We start from the raw sequence: 12805 nt of genomic DNA on the forward strand, positions 1-12805 counted from the left end.
AGAAAGCTAAAATAAAACTCTGTTAACAATGCACCTATTCTTAAGCTCATTTTCATTCCCCTATTCTCAGAGGCAGAACATCTACAGTGACAGTTGTGCTCCTACTCCATATGTTACTAACTTTAGTTGAGCCTGAAAATCTACTTTCATGGAACTTGTATGTATTTCTCAGAATGTGCATTAATGTCCCACAAATCCTAAATGACAATCTGGGCAATCAAGAATCTCCCCAGTCTGGCCTCAATCTAGTATTTCTGACTTATCTTACATCCCGCTGGCTCACTGGTAACTCACCAATATACCGAATGTTGAAGGACATTCTCCAACTGAAGAGAGCTGCTTTCTTTCCCCACTGTCTAAGACCCAATGCCATTTACATTTACCACCTTCGGTTTTAGTTCAGATATACCTCCTCCAGGTGATACCTGCCTATTACCTCAGCAAGGCACTCTCTCCTACTACTGTACATCAATGCCTTTGAATCCCCATAGCAATCTTCTAATACTTAGCAAATACCTTGGTTCCCAATATTGACTGCAAAATGTAATCGCTTGGGAAGATTTAAAAATACTGATACATGATTAGTTCCCACCCCCAGATATTATAATTTAACTGGAGTAAGATTCAGTCTGAGCACTGGTATTTTTAAAAGCTCCCTAGGTTAGGTATAATACACACTATTAGCAGGATTTCTTAACAAACATGGGGGAAACCACACATATTAGAATCATGTGGGGAACACTTTCCAACCTACACCACAACCTCATACGTTTCATTCTAAAGGAGAAGAATCAGAATCACAGATGACGAGAATAGAAAAAAAAAAAAAATTGTGCTTTCTTAGAGTACCCTAGGTGATTCTGTTCTGGTCCTCTCTTGAAAGTCACTATTTTAGAATTTTATGTATTTATCTATATCCTCTAGGTTATGTGTTTTATTCATCTTTGTATCTCTGGAAGTGACTAGCATATACCAAGTCCTCAATAATTAAGACTTGAATATGGAGGTATTGAATCACTATATTATACACTTGAAACTAGTATTGCACTGTATATTAACTAACTGAAATTTAAATAAAAACTTCAAAAAGACTTCAAAAAGTAAAGTAAAGACTTCAAAAAGTAAACTTGTATTATCTCTACAGGAAGTAATACGGTTAGAAACTTGATTTACAAGATCATACTAATTTCCAGTTTAGAACTGCCAACTAAGTAATACAACAGCAACAACAACAACAAAAAAGTCTATTTGAACCATATATGAAGAACAGGAAAAGTAAAGAAAATTTCTTACCGGCATGGCATTGCTTGGATCCTCCCCATACATGAATTGTACTTTCACTGTAATATTTCTTGCAGAACCTTGACGATTGGCAAAATTGAGACTCTGAGGGTATATGTACAGAAGATTTCTGTGAAGGCAACAGTATACATGATAGTGAATATATATATCTAAAACTGGTATGTACAACTGCATGCCACAAAAGAAAAGATGGAATAAACACTTTTTGCTAGCCCCTAAGCTATTTTCACATCCAATCATTCAAAATAGCCATCAAATATACCCCAATTTTGCAGATGAACTGAAGCCCAGAAAACTTAAGTGAGGTTCACATACAACTAGTAAGCAGCAAAGCTGAAATCAGAATATAAGTCGGTCAGTCTTAAAAACACAAGTTCTTTATTCTACAAGAGGATTCTGGGAAATAAATGAGTATGGACTAAACCATTATTAAGAAATTAACTGCAGGGGCACCTGGGTGGCTCAGTCAGTTAAGTGGCCAACTCTTGATTTTTGGCTCAGGTCATGATGTCAGGGTCATGGGATAAAGCCCCACCTCCACACTCAGTGGGGAGTCTTCTTGAGATTCTCTCTTTCTCTCTCTTTTTTCCCTTCTGCCCCTCCCCCTCTGCCGCATGTGCTTGTTTTCCTCTAAAATAAATAAATCTTTTTTTTTAAGTTAATAATGTATTATGTTAGTTCCTCCAAGCAGATATAAAGTGGATGACAGTTACAGATGGAACTTTTATATAAATATCAAGGATTTAAGAGGTCTAACATTCCACAGTATATGTTCAAAAACACATATGACAATATGCTAGGTGTAACAGTATTTTGTAGTTGCTATAAGATAATCACATATTAGGGGCGCCTGGGTGGCTCAGTGGGCTAAGCCTCTGCCTTCAGCTCGGGTCATGATCCCAGCGTCCTGGGATGGAGCCCCGCATCCTGCTCTCTGCTCAGCAGGGGGCCTGCTTCTCCTTCTCCCTCTGCCTGTCTCTCTGCTTACTTGTGATCTCTGTCTGTCAAGTAAATAAATAAAATCTTAAAAAAAAAAAGATAATCACAGATTATCTGCATTTATTTTACTTCACGTCCAGTTCAAGATCATGCATCTCACACAACTTTAATAGTCCCTAATGCCACCACAGAGAAGATAAATAATTCAAGAAAAGACACCAAAAGAGAGGGCTCAAAAGATAAAAAGGAAAAGATACAGAATGAGAATTACTTACTGAAGACTAGTGCTGAGAGCTGATGAGCAAGACTTCAAGTATAATAAAGCCCTGCTAAGCAACTGATGAAGCAATGAAAATAGAGGTCAAAATTTTCTGGAATATGGTAGGGCAATACAGAAATTCTACATAAACACAACCTTTGACCTAAGAAACATGCCTCTAGTCTAAGGAGATAACTACGCACATTTACAAATGGATATGTTCAAAAAATTCACTACATTTTTTTGTAGTAAAGAATAATTACAAATAATTGTGAAGAAATATAATGTTCACCAGCACAGTTCCAGTTAATTAATTTGGTATATTAATAAGAAGAAATACTATGGAGTCTAAAAATGACAATATGCAGCAATGATACTGATGTAGAGATACCCAGCATGTTACGTGAAGAAAAACAGCAGGTTCCACAGCAGAATGTACAGTGGCGTATACTACCTATGGAAATAATAGCTGAAAATTTCCCTAACCTTGAGAAGGAAACAGACATCCAGATTCAGGAAGCCCAGACAGTTCCAAAAAATATGAACACAAAAAGACTCACACCAAGCCCTATCATAACAAAAATTTAACAATTAAAAAAGGAGAGAATCCTTAAAGTGGGAAGAGAAAAACAACTTGTTACACGTAAGGGAATCCCAATAAGACTGTCAGCAGACCATTTAGCAGAAAATTTGCAAGTCAGAAACCAGTGGCAAGATATTTTCAAAGTGCTGAAAGAAAAAACTTTCAGGGCGCCTGCGTGGCTCAGTGGGTTAAGCCTCTGTCTTCTGCTCAGGTCATGATCTCAGGGTCCTGGGATCAAGCCCTGCATCAGGCTCTCTGCTCAGCAGGGAGCTCCCCCCCTCCCCCCGCCCACCGCCTGCCTCTCTGCCCACGTGTGATCTTTGTCTATCAAATAAATAAATAAAATCTTAAAAACAAAAAACAAAAAACTTTCAAGGACACTGTCCCCAAGAAAGTTATCATTCAGAAGTAAAGCAGAGACAGAATTTTCCAGACAGGCAAAAGCTAAAGCAGCTTATCATCACTAAACTAGCCTAACAAGAACTTAAAGGGAGTTCTTTAAGCTGGAATTAAAAAAAAAAAAAAAAAAAAAAAAAGTGTTAATTTGTAACAAGAAAACATGAAAGAATAAATTTTACTGGAAAGATAAATATATAGTAAAAGTAGCAGATTCATCAATTATAAAGCTAATATGAAGGTTAAAAGACAAAAGTAGTAAAAAGATAATAGTTAAGGACACGAGATAAAAAGATGTAAAACACAACATCAAAAACAGAAAACATGAGGGATGGGATTAAAAGGAAGAGCCTTTTTTTTTTTAAGATTTTATTCATTTATTTGACAGAGAGAGATCACAAGTAGGCAGAGAGAGAGGAAGGGAAGCAGGCCCCCTGCTGAGCAGAGAGCCTGATGTGGGGACTCGATCCCAGGACCCTGAGATCATGACCTGAGCCGAAGGCAGCGGCTTAACCCACTGAGCCACCCAGGTGCCCAGGTGCCCAAAAAGGAAGAACCTTAAAACTCTATCAAACTTGTTACTGACTTAAAATACATTGTTCTAGATACAAATTGTTATGTGCAAGCCTCAAGGTAACCACAAAGCAAAAACCTATGGTGGATACACAAAATATCTTTTTTTAAAAAAAGGAAAGAAAGAAAGGGGTAAAAGGATATTCATGGTTAACGGTGAAGGCTCTAGATCCTTTTCTACACTTTTCCTTTTTTTTTTTTTTTTTTTACAGTGAGAACACATGACCTTTATAATTAGATAAAACAATAAAGTAAAATTTCTATGGGGGGAGGACAGAGATGTATAACAATAAGCATACAATCTAAAAATCACTAAAGACATGGAGAAGAGTCAGTTGTAGTCCAAACAGTCAAAAATGAAAAAAGGCAAATATGGAAATGTTATAACTCCTCAGTTTCCTATTCAAAAGAACTAAGGAGCAAAGAAGGCTATGACCGACTAACCACTGAAGTCATCAAATAAAATTTGCACATGAAATATTTATTGACTCCACACACCAAACATTAGGTACCATGTTACTGCCCATAAACAGACCACTTCACAATAATGTTGTGTTGTGAGAGAGGTATGCAGAAGTTATGGGAAGAAGAGATACTAGGTTGGTTGTGGGGAAATCTTTTCACCTTCTACCTTTGCAATATATTTACTGAAGAAATGGGGCTATTTTTGTCTAATTTCTCTAGAGTCTAGAATTTACTGATTGCATCCCTGTAGTGATATTTAACACATTCGTCTATGTTTTCTATAAATTTAGAGCTGGATCTAGAGCTTTGGTCATATTTAGGTTTGAGGGTCTTTTGGCAAGATCATTTCATAAATGGTACTGTGTCCTTCTATCAGAAGAAAAATGTCTGGTTGTTCCTCTTTTTGAGCAGTTAGCAGATGGTGATCAATGTTTAAATCTATTAGCCCCATTAAGGGTTGCCAAAAGATAATAATTCCAGCAGTCCTCCTTTATTTAATAGCTGGATTATCTCTACGAAGAGTATTTTCCCTCATCTATTATTTGCTTAGATAGTGGGCCATTGTATGAGACACAGGAATAAATGTTTTCTTTTCTATTATTTTCCAGTTTTCAAAATAAGCAGTTGGTGGATTAAAATCTTCTAAGAGAAACTAGTCCTTATCTTTAGCATCATCTATAAACTCATGGACCAAAGATATTAAGGAGTTTTAATACACTGCAGTTATTATCTTCACTGATGTTCAAATTGTCCTATCTTTGGCAAATGAAAAGGCAATTCAAACTGGCTTGTAAATCCTTGTCATTCAAGGATTCATATACTCTTTGATGACTTCTTGCTATCTGCTATATAGCAAGATGTTCTAAGTTCTTCTTAAGTAGTTTCTCCCAGGACCCAGAATCAGCCCTTTCTCCAAGGAGCTTTGGTTCTCTGAATGAGAAATGTTTTTCCAAGCTAAAATCTGGGCACTCATCACTCACTGTTCCTAGGTCACTTAAGTAGAAAGAGTGAAGGGAAAATGTTTTGGGTTTTTAAAAAAAGATGTATTTATTTGAGAGAGAGAGAGAAAGAGAGAGACTGAAGAGGGGAAGAGCAGAGTCTTAAGCCAACTCTGTGCTGAGCATGGAGCCCAATGTAGGGCTCAATCTCACAATCTTGAGATCACAACCTGAGCCAAAACCAAGAGACAGATAATGCTTAAGTAACTGCAATACCCAAGCATCCCGAGGAAAACGCTTTTAAAAAGCATTCTGAGTACATACTGATATTGCAAATTCCAATTCAAGACACCAAGGTTTTTATTTAACCCTTTCTATCTTCCATCTACCTATCATTTTTCTTGTGCTGAGAATCATTCTGGAAGATCTAAACTATGAGAGAATTAGAATCTCACATAATTATTTATGTGTGCTATTCCAAAAATGGAGTCTTAAGGAACTCCAAGATACTGTGGCCATCCAGCAGGGGATGAGACTGTCAAGAAGACTGAGAAGGAACCCAGAGAGAAGTAGAAAACCATGAGAGTGCAGTGACATGGAGGCCAAGAAAAAAACAATGTAAGAAGAATTAAACAGTTAAGGGATGCCTGGAGGGCTTAGCTGGCTAAGGTTGGACTTGAGCTGAGTTCAGCTCTTCATCTCAGGGTGATGAGTTCATGCCCCCTGGTGGGCTCCACGCCTGGTGTGGCGTCTACTTAAAAAAAGAAGAAAAAAAAGAAGAAGAATTAAACAGTTAAATGCCAAACACCAATCAGGGGACAAATGAGGTAAGAAATGAAAAAGATCAACTGGACTTCGCAACGTGAAAGTTACTGATAACATTGGGCTGAAAACACATAAAAGTAGGTTTAAGAACAGGAAGTTGTTAAGAAAAATAAAAATGTGAAATTCTGAAATGTATAGCTATAAAGAAGAGAAAGATTATTCAACAGTTGGGAGACAGAATACAGGGATTTTGTAAGCTTTTTAAAATTGGACAGCTTTGAGTCTGATTAAATGATAATGAAAAGAATCCAGCTGACACAGTTTGCATAGAAAGTAAAGATTCTTGAAATAGTAGGAGAGAATGGGATCCAAAGTACACGATAACAGATTGCCCTTTATTATGTTTGTAATTCCTCATTGTAACAAATATTTGCTGAATATGCAGTGTGCTAGATACTAAGAATATAGAGATAGATGACAAAGTTCTTGACTTCACTAGCCCGGAGGGAGAACTGGACGAGCAAATAATTATAATGTGGTATGGTAAGTACTACGATAGAATGTCACTGGAGCTCACAGGAGGAACTGAGGCTGCAGAATCTGCCCACACATTTCAATTAAAAAACTGTACATAGAATAGACCTGCAGAACACACAGAAAACCAAAACACACTATGCTGTCCCCCACACCTCAAAACCTCTACATTGTCATTACTGCTGTCTAAGTTTTGTGGACATGGACATGACTGGACTCTTCACATCTTTCAAGTCTCAAAAAACCTAACCTTAACTTCCACCCACCATCACATCCCTTTGTTACTTCATTCACAGTTATTTTTTAAAGGTTTTATTTATTTGACAGAGAGAGCTCACAAGTAGGCAGAGAGGCAGGCAGAGGGAAGGGGGGCAAGCGAGCTCCCTGCTGAGCAGAAAGCTCTATGCAGGGTTGATCCCAGGATACTGAGATGGTGACCTGAGCTTTAAACATTATCTATAAGAAATGCTTGATTTCCAATATAAAACCGTTTTTTAAAAAAGATTTTATTTATTTATTTGACAGATCACAAGTAGGCAGAGAGGCAGGCAGAGAGAGAGAGAGGAGGAAGCAGGTCCCCGCTGAGCAGAGGGCCCAATGTGGGGCTTGATCCCAGGACCCCCGGATCATGACCTGAGCCGAAGGCAGAGGCTTTAGCCCACTGAGCCACCCAGGCGCCCCTATAAAACTGTTTTAAATTCAACTTGTTTCTGAAGGTAAAAGGCATAAAACTGAATCCAGATTCTTTTCCATTTGACTACTAACTCCACTAATAACTTCCCACTAGTAAGTCTTTACCTTGCATTTGTAACACTTCGGAAGAACTACAAATCAGCAGTGACACGGTAGACTGATGAAGTGTTGAGATAGCACTTAGCCATTCAGGGAAAAAAGATGAATTCATATTTCACCCCCTCCTCAAAATAAATTCCAGATTAGACAAAGGTTTAAATAATACAAATAAAGCCATGAAACTACTAGAAAAGCTTTAAAGACAGCCTATTTTATATGTAAAAAAGGCGTTTCTGAGCATGAGCCACAAAAATTATAAAAGACAAATTTTAAAGGCTCCGCAGAGCAGGTGATATCATAAACAGGTGGAAGACAAATGACAAATTGGAAAAACAGTATTTGTTACATACAAGATAAAGAGTTAGTATCCATAACATGTAAATAATTCCCTTAATTAGTCAAAAAGAAACAAACAAAAAGGGGAGGAGGAGTTTGGACAGAAGGGACTTACATAATACCTAGGTAATTCATGAAGAGAGCAAAACAGATGGCCAGGAAAATAAACTAGATGTATTTGCCTGTTAGATTTACTGATATTTAGGGGGCATCTGGGTGGCTCAGTTGGTTAAGCATTGGATTCTTGATTTTGGCTCAGGTCATGATCTCTAGGTTATAAGGTCAAGCCCCATGTTCAGCGGGGAGTCTGCTTGAGATTCTCTCTCTCCATCTGCTTGTGCCCCCTCCCCTTACTCCCATACATGGGCATGCTCTCTCTCTTTCTCAATAAATAAATAAATAAATAAATAAATAAATAAATAAATAAATAAATCCTTTTCTAAAAAGATTTATTGATATTTTTTGTTTTTCTCATTCAAAGCATCAGTAAAAATTCGTGGGGAAAGGGGCGCCTGGGTGGCTCAGTGGATGAAAGCCTCTGCCTTCAGCTCAGGTTATAATCCCAGGTTCTGGGATGGAGCCCCGCATCAGGCTCTCTGCTCAGCCAGAAGCCTGCTTCTCCTCTCTCTCTGCCTGCTTGTGATCTCTGTCAAATACATAAACAAAATCTTAAAAAAAAAATTTCATGGGAAAAGAGGAATTCTAATTATTCTTGGAAGGGATATAAAATGGCACTATGCTTCGGAAGGATAATCCAACATGAGAAATCACCCACAGCTACTCACCTAAGGGATCTGGTATGAGAGACCACAAAATGTTAATAGTGTAGAGTTGGAATTTTTTTTTCCTTTTTTTTCTTAAGATTTTGTTTGTTTATTCATTTATAGAAAAGAGAGCATGAGAATGACTGGGGTAAGGGACAGAGAGAAAATCTCAAGCAGACTCCCCAGTGAGTGCAGAGCCCTACATGGGGCTCCCTCCCTGTGCGGCTGGATCCCACAACCCTGAGATCATAACACCAGCTGAAATCAACAGCTGGTAGTTTAACTGACTGAGCCACCCAGTTGCCCCTAGGATTTTTTTTTTTAAAGTTTCAGAAGTATCTGGGTTTCCACAATAAATACTTTCAGCATAAATATTTAGTATTTATCAAAAGTGAACATGAAGAAAAAAGTAAGATACATGAAATAATTTCTTCAAAGGTTACTGATCTTCTGGATCTGCAGTGTCCACTAATAGTCTAATGAGACTACTAAGCTTTTGATGTGTGCCTATTCTAATGGAGATGTGCTGAAAGTATGAAAACACACCAGATTTGGAAGATTTAGTATGAAAAAAAGAATATAAAATACAGAATTAATGTTTTTATATTGATCACACATTGAAATAATTTTTGATACCCTGGATTAAGTATAATGTACTATTAAAATGAATTTCACTTCTTACTTTTTACTTTTTTTTCACATATACAGGTCACACTGTATTTCCACTGGACAGGGCCTGTTCTGGACCAAGAGAGGATAGGGAAGCCAATGTATTTATCTGGCATTATTCTTCACTTTAGTTAATATAAATATTTCTACCTTTAAATGGGTTTCTCTCATGAAGTTACTTTTAGAATCTATCTACCAAACATTAAATCAAAAACAAATGATCACATTTTAAAAGAAGAAATTAAAAGGGATACTATACTCAAAAGATCCCAATGTCTTGTGTTTTATTTGGAAGTCACATATCCAGATTACACAACCTGGGGGAGGACAAAGGACTTTGCTTTGCTTAACTTAAATAAGACTTCTACATGTTCTAAAATTCCATGAAGCTAAAAAGTTTTGTATATTAGTTCCTAGAAACTAGAAATCCTTAGATTAGGGCCCAACTTTTGTTTCTTATTTTCTTTGACATAAAAATATTAAACTTTCATAACATTACTATTTATGTTTGATTAGGGTTTTATTTAAGTAGGCACAAGTTCAAGCAAGGATTAGATTCTGCCTGTGACAATGTGTACTCAGGAGGTATTAAAAGGCAAATGTAAAATCACTTATAAAATTATTATTTTGGGGGCGCCTGGGTGGCTCAGTGGGTTAAAGCCTCCTCTCTCTCTCTTCCTGCCTCTCTGCCTACTTGTGATCTCTGTCCATCAAATAAATAAACAAAATCTTTTTTTTTTAAAGACCCCATTTGTTTATTTGACAGAGAGAGATCACAAGTAGGCAGAGAGGCAGGCAGAGAGAGAGAAGGGGAAGCAAGCTCCTCGCCGAGCAGAGAGCTCAATGCGGGCCTCGATCCCAGGACCCTGGGATCACAACCTGAGCTGAAGGCAGAGGCTTTTAACCCACTGACCCACCCAGGCGCCCCCCAAAAAATCTTTTTTTTAAAGAAATTACTATTTTCATTACACTCCCCATGTTGGTACTCTCCTACAGCTCGTGAATAGGCTATTTATTTACTTTAAGTATATTCGGTAACATGTCAAACTAATGTAAGAAAAAAACTATCCAGATATTTCTACCCAGAGATGATATAATATAAACCAAGAATATGTGATCATTGCCTTTAATCTGCTAGTGTCACATGTAAGGAATTATATAAATTGTGCAGAAAAGTGTTAAGATTCTAATACAGTAACCAAAATGGAAGAAACTTCCTTCATATAGCCTATATTTGTATTAGTGTCCAGTTACTTTCACGCACTGGAAGGGGCAAGTTCAAAAAACCTTTCAAATTCCTTTCTCTAAAAAAACCCTCCTATATCAAAACAGGTTGAGCATATATTATATGCAATTTTGCACCTTGAAAACTCCCATATTATGACTTTTTCATTCAATATATTTATATAGTTTCTCAAACACGTAAGGCGTTTTACTAAATAAAGTACTATAAGGGATACAAATGAAAGCCAAATATAGATCTTGCCCATAAACAGCAACAGAGAGAAGCTGGCCCATCTCAACTTCCCACCGACTAGAAGGTGGATAAAACATCAGGGTTGATAGCTTTAAGCCAGAAAAGCAGACAGTAATTTAGTTAAGAGAAGTTTTGAAATATGCCCTTCATGACCAATGATCACAACACTAAATTTTCCTTTAAAAAAGAAGAAAATCCAAGTTTCTTCACTAGTTCTACATACACTTTTATAATTCTATAACATTTGATAGTGGTAAGGGTAAGATGAAAATGAAAAGTAAGAAGTTTTTTTATTTTTCTTCATTTCTTTATTCTTTTTTCTTTCCCTTTATTAGGGGAATTATTTATATATTTTTATTTACTTGGATTCTTTATTTCTCTTACAAAGAAAAATATTTATATGGTTCTGTATTAAACACTTTTTAAAATGGCATACACAGGCTAAACAGAAGACATAATTCTTATATCTACACCAAAATTCAAAAGACCAAAATGCAGAAAACCTAAATTTTAGCAAAATTTCTCAACTCATGTAATCCTAACATGAGATTAGATAATATTCAGCAATAAAATATTACAGTATAGGCATAAATGCATTGATTGGTTCTAATTACCAACAAGTAAATAATAAATAATATTATGAGTATTTACTTTATACCAGATAGTGTTCTATGCTCTAAAAATTTTTCTTAAACTTCATATAAATCCTATAAAGTAGGTATTTCCTTCACTTGACAGACATGAAAATGGAAGTACAGAAAAGCTAAATAATTTGACCAGGAGAGCCAGGATTCCAAGTCAGCCTCCCTCTCTCCAGAATCATACTCGAAACCACTATGGTATACTACCTGACTGTAGTTATTACATCCAAAAGCCCTTATTCCTAAATCATCAAAGGAAAAGGTCTCTACTACATGCTATGAGGAGGTATTTCTAAGCATAGAAATTTGGAAACAGTTCATTTTAGGAAGTTTTGCTTGATAACTTAAACTAAATTCATTATGTTAAAGCTTTTCACTTTGCAAAAAAGCTATTTATTTAAAGAAAATTTTTCAGGGCACCTGGGTGGCTCAGTGGATTAAGGCCTCTGCCTTTGGCTCAGGTCATGATCCCAGGGTTCTGGGATCAAGCCCCGCATCGGGCTCTCTGCTCAGCGGGAAGCCTGCCTCCCCCTCTCTCTCTGCCTGCCTCTCTGCCTACTTGTGATCTGTCTGTCAAATAAATAAAATAAAATAAAAAATTTTTCAGATAGGCCTGATTACACACACATGCACAGGTTCAAAACTTGTTTACATATGATATTTTGAGTACTTCCTATTTGCCAGACACCGTTTTAAGTGCTTTACATGTAACATTTCTTTTAATTCTCATAACCCTATTAAGTATGTACTATCCCCCACCTTACAGATGAAAAGACTGAGGTACACAGAAGTTAAATATCTTGTCCAAGGCCAGAGAGCTAGAGCTGACTGTTGGACATAGATGACAGTCTGATTTCAGAACCCACACTCTTTTAACAATTTTACTAAATTATTAATTTATCAAGATAAGGCATTTTAAAGGACTTATTATTTTCTCAAAAATATTCTCAATGAGCAATCAAGAAGGATAATCAGGGGCACCTGGAAGCTCATTCAATTAATCGTGGGACTCCTGATTTCCACTCCAGTCATGATCTCGGGGTTATGAGATCCAGCTTTGTGTGAGGCTCTGGGCTGGGTGTGGAGCCTGCTTAAAATTCTCTTTCTCCCTCTCTCTCTGCCCCTCCCCATCAACTTGTGCATGTTCATGCACACTCTCTCTCTCTTAAAAAAAGGACAATCAGTTATAGTTTAACTGAAGCATTTAGTATTTTCCTTTTAACACTAAGTTAGAAGCACAGAAGAACATTTATTTTGAACATACTATTAATCTGTTGTTTTGTTAAATTTCCATTACCAAAATTGTTACCAAGGTCACAAAATTCAGAAAAACTTAACAGGTAAACTGTTCCAGACATTGGAGGTATATCAT

General features: G+C 36.7%; 1 protein-coding gene across 15 annotated transcripts in view; it reads right to left on the reverse strand.

The window, feature by feature from the left end:
* The window catches only part of DOCK7 (dedicator of cytokinesis 7), a 217203-nt gene that overhangs the window by 105358 nt on the left and 99040 nt on the right, over positions 1-12805 (reverse strand). For all 15 annotated transcript variants that reach the window (XR_014299821.1, XM_082687791.1, XM_082687787.1 and 12 more), the window contains exon 15: positions 1294-1411. Coding sequence is in view for 14 of the 15 variants with exons in the window: in XM_082687791.1 (XP_082543917.1) it covers positions 1294-1411 (118 nt within the window). In the remaining variant the exon portion in view is untranslated. The remainder of the gene's footprint in view (positions 1-1293; positions 1412-12805) is intronic.

The sequence above is a fragment of the Mustela nivalis genome (assembly GCF_964662115.1).
Source record: "Mustela nivalis genome assembly, chromosome: 10".
NCBI classification, from domain to species: Eukaryota; Metazoa; Chordata; class Mammalia; order Carnivora; family Mustelidae; genus Mustela; species Mustela nivalis.